General features: G+C 43.4%; 1 protein-coding gene across 1 annotated transcript in view; it reads right to left on the reverse strand.

Moving 5' to 3' along the window:
• Positions 1 to 14978, reverse strand: part of LOC137335127 (casein kinase II subunit alpha) — a 79323-nt gene that overhangs the window by 1743 nt on the left and 62602 nt on the right. The window contains exons 8-11 of the mRNA XM_068000251.1: positions 11066 to 11176; positions 4230 to 4331; positions 450 to 550; positions 202 to 350 (exon numbers count right to left, since the gene is read on the reverse strand). Of these exons, the coding sequence (XP_067856352.1) occupies positions 202 to 350; positions 450 to 550; positions 4230 to 4331; positions 11066 to 11176 (463 nt within the window). The remainder of the gene's footprint in view (positions 1 to 201; positions 351 to 449; positions 551 to 4229; positions 4332 to 11065; positions 11177 to 14978) is intronic.

The following is a 14978-nucleotide window of genomic DNA, read 5'->3' on the forward strand; positions in this document are numbered from 1 at the left end:
ATGCAGAGATACACAGACCAGCTCCCTTCAACATTCCCTCCTGCCCTCTGCAGCAGAACTTGTTTCCACCCAGTGCCTGTCTGGCATGTGAAAGATTGGCTTTGGTGGTGGGGGTTGGTGTTGAGTAGGAATAGATGTTCAGAACTCTGGTGGGAAGCCCCACAAGACCAAGTTCTAATAAGCAGCATGAGGAACACTTACAAAAATAAGGATGCTCCATAGCTTCTCGTGCCGTTAGACGTGTTTGGTGATCATATCGTAGCAGCTTATCCAAGAAATCCAGTGCTTCTGAGCTAACCAGGTGCTGATTCTCACTGTGTACAAAGCGTTCCCATCTTTTACGGGAATGTCTGAAAAACAGGGAATGGATCATCCAATTTTCTTTCTTTTACATAAATGATACATAAAATCATCTCATTTCAACACCAATAGAAGTGTGGCTTACTGACCTGCCCAGGATATCATTAAACCGAGGGTCCAGCTCAATGTTGTACTTGTCAATGTAGTCATACAGATCTTCTGTGCCTAGCACTTTGGCTATTCTGACCAACTTCAAAGACAGAGAGGAAACAAGTTAAAGTCACTCAGGGAAAAGAAATATTAAACAGGGAATCACACAATAAGTAGTATCTCTTGAAATTTAATGGGTTGCCAAAAAAGCATTTAACTTTAATATGATTTTGCTTAAATGGTAAACAATGCAGGCACAGAGGAAATTTGCTCGGGGGATGTACTGAGTTTGACAGCATCGTGGAACTGAATTAATAATCTTGTACTTAAAGTAACAACTATATCTGATATTTATTCCGATTCATCAGGAGGCTTAATAATTCCTTCAAGCCAGCTCCCCCAATTCCTATCAACATTTTTTCAAACAAACTTTCAGCAAAAGTCTACAGAAAGACAGCAAAAAAAAACAATGTTAGTTTGGCAACAAAAAAAATTGGATTTGTAAAATAAACACTATTTTGGGGCTGAATTTTGTACTGCTCAGAATTGAACGCTTTCCCAATTTTTGCCACTTGCAGCATCAAACACTCCCAGGTCAGATGCAAGGTAAAGCTCCCTCTACTCTGCTCCAACAATGTGCTTTATGCCTAGATTTTCAGCACTCCACCATTGGCGGCTGTGCCTTCAGCTGCCTAGGTCCAAAGCTCTGGAATTCCTTCCCTAAACCTCTCCGCCTCTCTCTCCACCTTTAAGTCACTCCTTAAAACCTACCTCTTTGACCAAAGCTTTTGGTCACCTGTCCTAACATCTCCATGCGACTTGGTGTCAAATTTTGTTTGATAATGCTCCTGTGAAGCACATTGGAAAGTTCTACTGCATTAAAGGTGCTATATAAATGCAAGTTGTTGTAGTCTCAGAAGAACATCTCCTACTGGAGCAGTGTGACGTTTCCATTCTCCACACTAAGAATCCATGTTGTCTCTTACTGCACATTTACACTTCAGGATTGCCACTGATGGCATTTGGCCAAATAAGCGAATGGCACTTATCGCACAAGAATTGGTGCATATCACCAACAGTAGTGGCTTTGGCCTGCACTTTAAACAGCAACATGAATCTGTAGCCCCTGTTGTTTTAGGCTGCCAGACTGGGTGAAGTATTCGCACTCACCCAACACAGACCAGTGATACAGGTTTGGTGATCCCATTGCTATGAGGAGCAAAAAGCAACTGAGATGAGGACAAAAAAGGTCCCCATGCTGAGAAAAGGTTATCTGTGGACTTTTTTAAAAAAAAACATAATGAAATCCTGTTAAAAGATCTCTCTAACAGTCAGTTACTTCATCTATGGCTCCAGCTTCCATAAAACTACAGAAGTTTACAGCACAAAAGGAGACCATTCAGCCCATTTTGTCTGTGGCAGCTCTTAGCTAAACTAAACCCACTGCCCTGCTGTCTCCCCATAGCACTGTATCTTCCTCTGCTTCAGTTATCTAATTTTCCCTTAAAAGATGTAACGGTCTCTGTCCCAAGCACTCCATGTGGCAAATCATTCAATGCTCCAATGACCCACTGGCCCCAGCCTCAACTACAGACTCTCATCTGCACCCTAAGCGGCAGCAAGACGTTGGAACCCTGGCTACGGCTTAGGAAAGCTAGCTGCCATGGCATTGCTGTGAACCTTCTTGTCCATGTCCCCAAACTTCCCTAGCATGAGGCATACCAAGTCCTGGCTTTCTGCCCGTGCAATATAGAGAAATAAAGTCTGCATGGGAATTAAACGGCAATGGGCAATTAGTTGTATTTTGTGCCTCCACTAATTGCTGCACTAGTCTGACAGTGCTCTCTCGTGCACTCAGTGCCAGTAATTTTTAGGCAGACAGCAGCTTGGGACAACTCTGCCACTCAACGGTTTCAGGGTGCAATCTTTTGCAGATGGTACAGTTTGACAGATAAGCCTGGGTTCACTGTGACCTTGTCTCGGGACACAGTTCTACTAACATGGGATGGAACATTAATCTGATTGAGAATTCATGGAATCCTGACAATTCTATCATCAGCTGTAAGTTGCATCCCAGTAAATGCTGATTTAGTTTCACTGATTCTCTTAAAAGGAATCTTGCAATTCCCTAAAACCAAAAAGTAACATTAAAATCTATTGGAACAGATTGGATTTTAGTGTTTTGGTTCTCTGAAATGATGGCAATTTTAAAACTGATTGTCCTGATACCTTTCTTCCTACAAAGGATGATCAACATGTGGAGTGGACTTCCTGGAATGACAACTCAGACAAAAACCGTGGAATCATTTAAGAAACAACCAGTTGTTGTAACTGGAGGAGGGAGGGGGATACGTAGGTTATTTCTAGATTGATGAGGACTGGTAAGATATCTTGCTCATCCATATCTACCTTGTGACTTCCCCATCTTACAGAAGTGATATTTAAAAAGAAAACACCAATGCAATATCTTTTTTCTACCAGCAGGTGGGGGTGTTTTTCTACACCCAAACAGGTTTCTTGAAACCTCCAATGTAGCTCAGTATTTTAGCAGTGTTGTATGTGGGTTGTACCACCCACTTGCAACACCGCAGTGTCAGGAAAAAGGAGAGCCCTGTACAGGCTCATTCCAACAGCTGCACCCCATCAATGGAGGAGCAGACAGGCCTTTAGTCAATGGAAGAAAGGTCAGCTGTAAAGATTGAACGGCAGTATAAAGGAAGGAGTCAGTTCTTTTTAAACTTAGCAGCAGTGTTGTCCCAAACCTAGCTGCATTCTTTTAAACACCTCTAAATGGCGATTCACTGGTTACATATTTCACACGGAGCCATTCATATAATAAATTTATATACAATTGTGTGCAGTTGGGCCTTTTATAAGGCAATTTATTCATTATGCACTTAGTCCAATCAAATGTGTACATCATTTCTGTTCAAAATCTAAAACAAGTTACAAGTATGTCAGTTTCAGGATTCTCAGGACTCTACACCTCAGGTTAACAGCACTGCTACAGCGGAGATTCCTCTTCAACAGGGAATCTTAACAGTCTCTACAGTCTGGATACACTCACCAACACAATGCAGATTTGAGCAAAGCAGGCTGAAAGCAGATGACCATGTTGCAGCGTGACAAGGCAAGAGGATGTGGGCCTCATGGCTGCTGTTCCCACACTGCAAACTCACACCTTTGCTACGCCTTAGAGCAGAAGCAAGACAATTCCAAAAGGGAGTGGAGAATTAAAGGGTACGGAACCAAGGCAGGTAGATGGGAGTTAAGATACAGATCAGCCATGATCTAATTGAATGGCGGAACAGGCTCGAGGGGCTGAATGGCCTCCTCCTATCTTCCTATGTAAAGCAATGGGCAAGCCTCATGTGCTTTGTAGGAGCTTGTTACACAGAGATACAAAACTCTTGTTGTCTGGTTGGTAATTGCGGTGTGGCGAAAGACAAACAACATTCTGCAAAAGGCACGGTGGAGACAGTTTAAAGCTGAACATCACAACTACAAAGTGTAGTGACTTCCAGTGAGGAGCCCAGAGCTTGAACTCCGGTCATAATTGAGATCCGCACTACAAGTTCTTCCAACACATGTTTGGCAATCTTGACTGGGCAGGAAGGAGACACATGGCGGTCAACACAAGGCAGCACGTGTGGCATGTAACTGATGCCATCGCTGGTAGAAGTCAGCTGGTAAGACCACCCTATTCAAAGGCCTAGTAGTGGTAACAAATTATATTTTAAAAACAGACCCTTGTTTAAAAACAAGGTGCGCACACTTACCTGATCATAATTGTCATGGCCGTGGAAGAAGGGCTCTTTTCTGAAGATCATGCTAGCCAGCATGCATCCTAAACTCCACATGTCTAGACTATAATCGTACATCTGCAACAAACCAAACAAAATCTTAAGGAGCTGGAATTTAAACAGCACCACTTATAAAGGAGAATATTATAGGAAACCCTTTAACCCAATCAATCACTTTCAGAAGAATTTCAAAACATTAAAGGCACGGAGTACAACAACAATGTGAAATACTCCATGTAATGTGCCAGTTGAGATGTGAACTCAGCGGAGACCAGTGATCGAACCTGGGACATTTTTGTCTTTATGGCTCAGCCAGTCACTGAATAAACTAACTGGGCAATTGGTAATACAGAAAAAAAAACTTGCATTTATATGGCACCTTTCACAACCTCAGGACGTCCTAAAGTGCTTTACAGCAACTGAATTACTTTTGAAGTGTAATCACTGTTGTAATGTAGAGAAATGTGGCAGCCAATTTGCGCACATAAACAGGAATCAAATAAATGACCAATTAAATGGTTTAGCGGTGCTAGCTAAGGTGGCCTAAGATAAATAGTGACCGGGAGAACAACCTTCCCCTTCCTCAAATGGTATCATGGGATCTTTTACACGCACCCGAGAGGGCAGACGGGACTTCAGTTTAACGCCTCGTCCGAAAGACGGCACCTCCGACAGTGCAGCACTCCCGCAGTACTATTTCTGAGGTGTCAGCAGAGATTTTGTGCTCAAGTCCTGGCGTACGAAATAAACCCACAACCTTCTGATTCAGAGGGAAGAGTGCTACCGCTGAGCCGAGGCTGACACACTTTTATATACATTTTCTTCTAATCCAATTCAATCTACTCTTTTGCAGTAAGGTCTCTTGTCCTACCAAATCTTTGGCAGAAATCCTAACCACAAGACATCTTTACCAAATGAAGTGTGTATTCAACTGAATAATCATAAAGGTTATAAAGGAAGGCAAATATACTCAGCTGCAGCTTGCTTCTGTGTTTTGATGGTTAGAAGCAGCCCAAGAACTGATTTTTGTGTCATATCCTTCTGATGCGTCATGAGTGGAGAGAGTGGGAGTATGAGCAGCACTCTGATTACCATCTCCATTTATAATACTTGAGAGATCAGAGATAATGAAGTAGAATTTATTAAAATAATCTGGGGCAGTTTTTCTCCGTCTCATACTTAAAGGCACAGGTTTCAAACTGCGATCTCTGGAGGTTAGAGTTTTGTCCATTTGTCATCATATTTTTGTTTGTTGACCTCCTAGCACATTATTTCTGTTGATGTGTTCAAATAGAAACACTTTCTGCAATACCAGTTCTCCACTGGGTAGCTGGCAATCTCTTTTTAAAAAAAAAAATTCTCTGGAAATGTCTGAAATATTTGCGTATTGGATCATCCACAAAGAAAAGTTTGAAAGCCACCGCTTAAAAAGGTATTCCCCCCTCCTCCAACTACTGGAGCCGCCCCCGCACCATTTATCTCCCGTGCCGTACTGCTTCCAGATCTCTCGAACCAGCTGCTTGGTGCTGCGTGAAAGCAATTCGTAGTGAGTTACCCTGCTGTTTTTCCACATGGGACGTAGCCTCAGCACTTTGCTTACAGAGACGAGGGATTTGCAGAGTAGAAAAATCCATGCAGGACAGGAGGAGGAATTTTACCATTAAAAAGCAGCACCACTTCTCCCTCTTGCTGCTCAACGTTCTTAGCACCTCAAGATTATGAAACGGTCACATACAAGAAACTAATTTTTTTTTGTTTCTACGTTTCCTAACACTAGATGCTACAGCTCATAGGGAGCACAGTGACCAAGGTGCCACTGTTATTAGTGGCGCAGGAGCAGCTGATGGCAACATCCCAGGAAATCATGACGAGTTTAAGTTTTAGATATCCTATATCCATCACAATAGTGGACAGAATTAAATAATATTAAATAATGGAGTAAATAGTCTTCTGAAACCCAAAAAGACCAATAAGTTTTTCCTCAAGGCATTTCCCCCACCTCTCCTGAAGGCTTTCACTCACAGTTGCACAAAGAACAGGCTGCCTTGGAACAGAGTCTGTGCATTAAGGGGAGATGGGAGAAACTAGGCAGGACAGAGTGGGAAGAGGAGCTTTAATATCTGCAAAAAGGTTTCTTTCAGAAAGAAGCTGTGACAAAAATTTTGAACATGGCAGGACAGGTTGATACGGGTGTTAAAAAAGCATGCAGGATCCTTGGCTTTATAAATAGAGGCACAGGCTACAAAATCTAAGAAGTTTTGCTAAACCTTTATAAATCATTTGTTAGGCCTCAGCTGAAGTATTGTGTCCAATTCTGGGCTGCATACTTTAGGAAGGATGTCAAGGCCTTGGAGAGGGTGCAGAGCACATTTACCAGAATGGTACCAGGGATGAGGGACTTCAGTTATGTGGAGAGACCAGACAAGCTGGAATTGTTCTCCTTAGAGCAGAGAAGGTTAAGGGGAGATTTAATAGAGGTGTTCAAAATTATGAAGGGATGAGAAGACATTTTTTTACGAAACGAGCTGTTATGATCTGGAATGCACTGCCTGAAAGAGTGGATGAAGCAAACAGTAACTTTCAAAAGGGAATTGGATATATACTTGAAAAGGAAAAAAATTGCAGGGCTATGGGGAAAGAGCAGGGCAGGGCTAATTGGATAGCTCTTTCAAAGAGACGGCACAGGCACAATGGGCCGAATAGCCTCCTTCTCTGCTGCATGATTTTATTTATGATAGATAAAACTTTGACAATTCCAGGGAAGTCCAGATCTGACAAATTACTATCAGCTCATGGGAAAACACCTTGCAATTATTAAATCCAAATCCCAGTTCAGATTTTCAGCTGCTGTTATGCTCAGATAAAGGGATAAAGATGTGACTGACCTGCTGTGAACAAGAGATGTTGTAGTTGGTGAATGTGCAATAACGGATATGTTATACTTTTCTAATTGAGGATTTGATTTACTGGTTTCTGCTCCTGGGGTTATGGGGGGGCAGTGGCTATAGTGTAACTGAGGCAAAAATGCATTTTGGACGTAGACAGTTTGTCATTCTGACAAAAAGTGTACACCCAAAACAATCTGCCTTTTCACTCTCTCGAAAAGCTTAAAAAATGCTTTGTATTTCGAACATCATCTGTTTTATTTCAGAATGCTAGAAACACACAGCAAGTCCCAAAGTATTTGGAGATAGAAAAAAAAGGATTAATATTTTGGATGTACACCCTTTGTCAGAGAAAACCAAGTTTGCAAGACACGATTTTCCCCAAAGTATGTTTCTAGTTTTTTTTAAATTGAGAAACTAAGGTAAAGGCCAAGGCTGAAAGCAGAGAACAAAAAGAGGGAGAAGTAAATCAGGAAGTAGTAACTGCATCAAGTAATGCAACAATTATGGTGGACTTTAATCTTCATATAGACAGTACAAATCAAATTGGCAACAGCAGTCTGGAGGACGAGTTCGTGGAATGTATTCAAGAAAGTTTTCTAGAACGTCAAGGAACCAACCAGGGAACAGGCTATTTTAGATCTAGTATTGTGTAATGAGACAGGGTTAATTAGTAATCTCACAGTAAAGGATCCTCTGGGGAAGAGTGATCATAATATGATAGAATTTCAGAGTTTGAAAGTGATGTACTTAAGACCAAAACTAAAGTCTTAAACTTAAATAAAGCCAATTACATAGGCATGAGGGATGAGTTAGCTAAGGTGGATTGGGAAATTAGATTAAAAGGTATGACAGCAGATGAGCAATGGCAAACATTTAAAGAAATATTCAATATCCTCAACGAATATACATTCCATTCAGAAATGAAAACTCCACGGGAAAAGTGATTCATCCGTGGGTAACTAAAGAAGTTAAGGAGAGTATTAGATTGAAAGTAGAAGCTTATGTTGCGAAGAACAGTAGTAAGCCTGAGGATTGGGAGAGTTCTAGAAACCAGCACAGGATGACCAAAAAATTGATTAAAAAGGGAGAAAATAGATTATGAAAGTAAACTCGCAAGAAATATAAAAACAGATTGTAAGAGCTTCTAAGAAGTTTATAAGGAAGAGAGTAGCAAAAGTAAATGTTGATCCCTTAGAGGCTGAGACAGGAGAAATTATAATGTGGATTAAGGAAATGGCAGATGCGTTAAACAAATATTTTATATCTGTCTTCACAATAGAAGACACAAAACGTATACCAGAAATAGTGGGAAACCGAGGGGCTAATGAGAGTGAGGAACTTAAAGTAATTAATATCAGTAGAGAAAAAATACTGGAGAAACTAACGGGACTAAAAGCCCATAAATCTCCTACATCCTAGGGATCTAAAAGAGGTGGCTGCAGAGATAGTGGATGCATTGGTTATGATCTTCCAAAATTCCCTAGATTCTAGAACAGTCCCCGTGGATTGGAAGGTGGCAAATGTAACCCAGCTATTCAAGAAAGGAAGGAAGAGAGAAAACAAGGAACTACAGGCCAGTTAGCCTGGCATCAGTCATCTGGAAAATGCTGGAAACCATTATTAAGGAAGTGGTAACAGGGCACTTAGAACATCAATATGATTAGGCAGAGTCAACAGTTTTATGAAAGGGAAATCGTGTTTGACAAATTTATTAGAGTTTTTTGAGGATGTAACCAGCAGGGAAGATAAAGGGGAACCAGTGGATGTGGTATATTTGGATTTTCAAAAGGCATCCAATAAGGTGCCACATAAAAGGTTGTTACACAAGAGTTCATGGGATTGGGGGTAATATATTAGCAAGGATAGAGGATTGGTTTACGGACAGAAAAAAGAGAATAGGGATAAACGGGTCATTGTTGGCAGGCTGTAACTAATGGAGTGCCGCAATGATTAGTGCTTGGACTTCAGCTATTTACAATCTATATTAATGACTTAGATGAAGGGACCGAGCGTAATATATCCAAGTTTGCTGATGATAGAAAGCTAGGTGGGAAAGTAAGCTGTGAGGAGGACACAAAGAGTCTGCAAAGGGATATAGACAGGTTAGGTAAGTGGGCAAGAAGGTGGCAGATGGAGTATAATGTGGGGAAATGTGAGGTTATTCACTTTAGTAGGAAAAATAGAAAAACAGAATATTTTTTAAATGTTGAGAAACTATCAAATGTTGCTGTTCAGAGGGATTTGGATGTCCTTTTACAAGAAACACAAAGTTAGCATGCAGGTACAGCAAGCAATAAGAAAGGCAAATGGCATGTTGGCCTTTATTGCAAGGGGTTGTAGTACAAGAATAAGGAAGTCTTGCTACAATTGTACAGAGCTTTGGTGAGACCTCACCTGGAGTACTGTGTACAGTTTTGGTCTCCCTACCTAAGAAAGAATGTACTTGCCTTAGAGGGGGTGCAACAAAGGTTCATTAGATTGATTCCTGGGATGAGAGGGTTGTCCTATGAGGAAAGATTGTGTAGAATGGCCCTATACTCTCTGCAGTTTAGAAGAATGAGAGGTGATCTCATTGAAACATATAAAATTCTGAGGGGGCTTGACAGGGTAAATCCTGAGAGGTTGCTCCCCCAGGCTGGAGAGTCTAGAACTAGGGGGCATGGTCTCAGGATAAGCGGTCGGCCATTTAGGACTGAGATGAGGAGGAATTTCTTCACATAGAGGGTTGTGAATCTTTGGAATTCTCTACCCTAGAGGGCTGTGGATGCTGAGTCATTGAATACGTTCAAGGCCGAGATAGATAGAGATTTGGACTCTAGGGGAATCAAGGGATATGGGGATTGGGCAGGAAAGTGGAGTGGAGGTCGAAGATCAGCCATGATCTTATTGAATGGCGGAGCAGGCTCGAGGCCTACTCCTGCTCCTATTTCTTATGTTCTTATGTTCTGCGTTTGGGTTTTAAAGGCCTGCTGATTGTACATGGAAGGGAAGACTGCGCCGATTCCTGATTTCAACAACGTTCAGTGGAATAAGACCATAGAGGTATTGATAAGATAGAGAAAGACACAAAAAGTTGCGAAAGGCTGAGAGAGATTACTTAGCAAACAAGCTTGCTTGCATCCAATCAAGAACTAGGAAAGAGGTGTTAGAACCTAAACTGGCCATGGTAACTCATTTCACTTCAGAGTTCTTAACTAAAAGTAGACAGGACTTGGATCACATCAGTCTGTGCTAGATTTGAACCCAGCTTCTAGATGAAGGCTGCCTTCCAACCCACTATTCCAGTCACTATCTCAAGACTGTTCTTAAATACTACTTTTAATTACATCAAATTTAAACGGTAAATTAAGCACGCAGTGCTTCTAAATTGCCAGCTTGTAGAATCACAAAACAGAAGCATTTTACAAATATTCTGAGAGCATAGTAAAGTTTATAATTGTTTCAATCATCTGTAATAATACTGTTCATTTACCAGTTTATAGTTCAGTAAAGCTGACTAGTATTTTAATCATCTAAGCAACTGTCTCGTGGTCTTTACTCTTCCACAGTTGATTAAACCTCATGGTGGCAGGTAATACAGCCAGTAAGCAGAGAAGTGCCAAGGGTTCTCTGTTTGACCCGCGTTTACCAAGGTATTGGTTGTAGGGAGCAAGTGAGTTCGCCTATAGAGTGGCTTATGATATTGAATCCAAGGAAAATGTCTAGTGCTAAAACCCAAAAATATAACAAGGAATTCATTATACCATATTCTGAAACTACAATCTATTTGTTGAAATTAACAGTAGACACCAAAATAATTTACATCTGTATTAAAATGGAAAATTCACTAAACTGAAAGTAATGTGGTGGCAATCTAACAATACAGTCAGTGCAAATTAATTCAGTACACAGAGCTTACATTTAAAAATATTTGCGTTTCCTCACCTGATAATCTACAAGTAGTTCGGGTCCCTTGAAGTACCTGGAGGCCACTCGGACATTGTACTCCTGCCCAGGGTGGTAGAACTCTGCCAGCCCCCAGTCTATCAGCCGTAACTGATCACAGATAAAACACAAATCAAAAACAGACCTTGTGAATATTGGGTGAGAAGCTTTTTTTCATATGAAGAGGTGGCAGCAAGTAATTTATATGATTAAAATGGGAGGATCAATAGCAGTTTATTCGTCACCCCCGACCTCCCCCCCCCCCCCCCCCTGCCCCACCCTCACCCCCCAACTTTTCTCCCCTCTTCTCCTAAAGGCAGTGATTCTTGCTGGGATACAATTCCTCAGGTGATGGCAGTTTCCCGAAATCTCATCCAAATGCCGAGTGCTTCATATGCAAGCTTAGACATGGAGTGACTGAGAGTTACTGGACCGTAGAAAGCACCACAGGCAATCCAATTCTGTCCTTAACTGACATCCACACGAATGCACTTTCTAGCAGAGTTCACTGGAAAGCGATTAAAAGCAGAAACCCCGGCTGATTTCCCCTCCCCACGCCCCCAGCCCTGGAATGTCAAGGCCAACTGCAGCATCCCTACTGTTGCTCCAGCTGCGATGGCAGTTTATTCATAATAAAGCCTTTACATGCACAATTCCAGAAAAGACTGAATTGGCAGCAGGTTACACAGCACATCAGAATTTAGAATGACACTGAAATGGTCAGTAACCCACCTGATTCACTGTGCACATAGATCAAACCCATCCCACAATTTCACTTTGGCACCGATTTAAACATACACCCACCAGTATGGAGGCAGAGACACTTATCCACCCTCTCTGTTTCTTTACGCGTGGAATTGCAGCAATAATTCTCAGTTTAACAGAAGTATTATGCCATGATTAGATGTTTGAACTAATTTTAATGCTGAGACAGTTGTTGACTGATGCACAATCATTTAGTACAACTTCTGATTCATTGGGTTTAATTAAGCCTTGAAAAGAAGGAATTTCACAGCAAAAAAAAACTCAATTGCTTCATATCTGTCACAACCCATAATGTGCTGCTTTCACAGTATTATTTCGGTTCTTAATAAAAATGCATCTCCAAAACATGATGAACAATAAACTGAAGGAAACAGTTTCTCCTTCCCCCTGTACATAACAGAAAAATAGTATCCTGACCAAACGTCGCCTTAGCAACTACACTGTCACCATGTTGATATGCTAGGAGACAGGAAACACAAGAAATTATTGGCTGCCGTCAGTGGCAGAGTACTCAATTTTAACGTAAAGTCCTAATATCTCGATGTGGCTCGGTATCAAGTTTTGTTTGATAACGCTCCTGTGAAGCGCCTTGGGAAGGTTTACTGCGTAAAAGGTGCTATGTAAATGCAAGTTGTTGTTGTTGGGACATGTTGGGCCCGATGTTACCAGGGCTGCGGGTTCTCGGCGGGGGGGGGGGGGGGGGCTATCGGGCGCGTGGGTAACACGCCCGGCGAAATCAGTCAGCCACCCGCGCGATCATAGCCCAATTGGATCCACTTACCTGGTCCTACGGGTTCCACACTGATCTGCGCGTCGGGCGGGCTGCGCATGCGCAGTACAATCTGTCAGCTGGAGGAGCTCTATTTAAAGGGGCAGTCCTCCACTGACAGATGCTGCAACAAATAGAAAAAATTACAGCATGGAGCAGCCCAGGGGGAAGGCTGCTCCCAGTTTAATGATGCCTCACTCCAGGTATCAATATATGGGGTGAGGAGGAGGGGGAGGACAGAGATCATCCCCCCGGCGGGCGGGAGGAAGCGGCCTGCCTCTGCCACCAGGAAGGCCTGGCTCGAGGTGGCAGAGGAGGTCACCTGCACCACCAACATATCGCCCACCTGCATACAATGCAGGAGGCGCTCCAATGACCTCAGTAGGTCAGCCAAAGTGAGTACACTTACTCATTCCCCTACACTCCGTCTGCCACATCACCACCCCCACCCCACATCTCCTTCTGCACTGCCAACACTACTCTGTCACATCACCCCTCATACCCACTCAAACCTCATCCTCATCTTACCTGCACCTACTCACCTCACCAGTACTCATCCCGCCACTACCACTCAACCCAATCCTCATACAATCTCATGGCTCTCTCTCATACTCACCCTCTCGTGCATCTCTTTCACGGTCAGCCTCACTCAACCTGCCACTACCTGTGCTGCAGCCAGAGGGCATGCATCACATATGTGCAGTAGGCAGCGTAAGGCAAACATGTCGTGAGCATGAAGGGGGTTTGAGGGTTTGTCATGGTTGTTACTTATATTGAATTTCTGACCAACTCACATTACATATTATATTGGCACCACTACTGCCATGTCTTTGCGAATCTTGTCTGGTTTGTGCAATAATGCCCTTTCCTGAGGATCACTATGAAGACCCACAACTGATGCCACCCATTGTGTCACTGCAGAGTGGGTGTAGGTGTATTTGCAGGGCTCTTTTGTGCAGACGGCTGAGAGACGTCGGCGATGTCCCCGGTTGCACCCTGGAAGGATGCGGAGGAGAAGTTGTTGAGGGCAGTGGTGACTTTGACAGCGACAGGTAAGAAGATGGTGCTTGGGCCAGCCAGGAGCAGCTTGGCACGAAGGAGGCTGCAGATGTCCACGACTACATGTCGAGTGACTCTGAGCCTCCGTGTGCACTGCTGCTCAGAGAGGTCCAGGAAACTGAGCCTCGGTCTGTGGACCGTGGCAAGGGTAGTGCCCTCTGCGACGCATCTCTCTCTGCGGTAGCCCTCCCTCCTGCTGTACAGGTGGATGTGTCACAGCACTCTGTTGTGGAGCTTCACGTGTCAGAGGTGGACGGCGTGGATGGTGAGGCTGGTGATGCTGTTCGCCCTGCGAGGAGGTCATGACTGTAGCTACGGCTGCCCCCATCCGGAAGATGTACATCTGAGGGGGTCCGCAAGGTAGGTACATGTCTCCAGACCCCGGGGTAAGTGTGCAGGTTGGTGACTTTGATTGTCAGGAGGAGGGTGGTGGAGGCCAAACTTTGTCCCAAGGGACAGAGTGGCCTCCTGCAATGAGTGAGGGTCTTCCCCCCAACCTGTCAAATGGACCTTTGCAGCTGCCACAGGCTGACAGCTGCAACAGGTCCATTTGAACTGGGAGTGTTTCCCCCCAGTGTGGGAAACAGTCCCAGTTTGCTTTAAAATCCCACCCCTCCGCACATAATCCCTTAATCAGGTCAGTTAATGACCTGAACAAGCAAAGTAAATAGCTTCAAGTGGCATCCCGCTGGCTTTAATTGCCTGCAGGATTCCCACCAGCGGGGATGCACGCCGGTGCGTCAGTGGGCAACCCAGAAGTGGGCGGGTTGGAGTCAGGCTCCCAACCCACTCCGGGATTCTCCGATTTTCGGAGCCCCCCCGCCAGGAACGCACCCGATAGCGGGTGCTAAAATGATGCCCGTTGTGTTTAGCTCCTGCTCATTGGACTAATCAACTGTATTTTGTGATTCTGTGTTTAGTCACAGCGTCTAAAAGGGTGGTCAGTAAACGCAATGTGCAAGAGCAAAATACCGCAAGTCTCAACCAAAGCATCCAGAATGCAGGACAAAGGTGAGTGATTCAAACTAGGGCCAGAAACGTGCAACTAACACCAAGGCGGGTCTCCAGGTGGGCAGGGATAGGCTTTCTTTTTAAATAAAAAGTGGATTTTCTGTAGCATTACTCGGGTTGCATCAGGTGGCCAGAAAGCCTGCACCAGGACTGCAGGCAGCAGCCTCAGAGCTAAACCAAGCCCCATGACTCTGACAGAGATTAGGTTCTGCATTTTGAAACCTAATAGATGCATTTCAAATAGGAGTTGGGTAATTTTATAGGCAAGTTGAAATACATTTTACAAATTATTTTTAAGCTTTCCTGTGC

Source organism: Heptranchias perlo, chromosome 19, assembly GCF_035084215.1.
Source record: "Heptranchias perlo isolate sHepPer1 chromosome 19, sHepPer1.hap1, whole genome shotgun sequence".
In the NCBI taxonomy this organism is placed as follows: Eukaryota; Metazoa; Chordata; class Chondrichthyes; order Hexanchiformes; family Hexanchidae; genus Heptranchias; species Heptranchias perlo.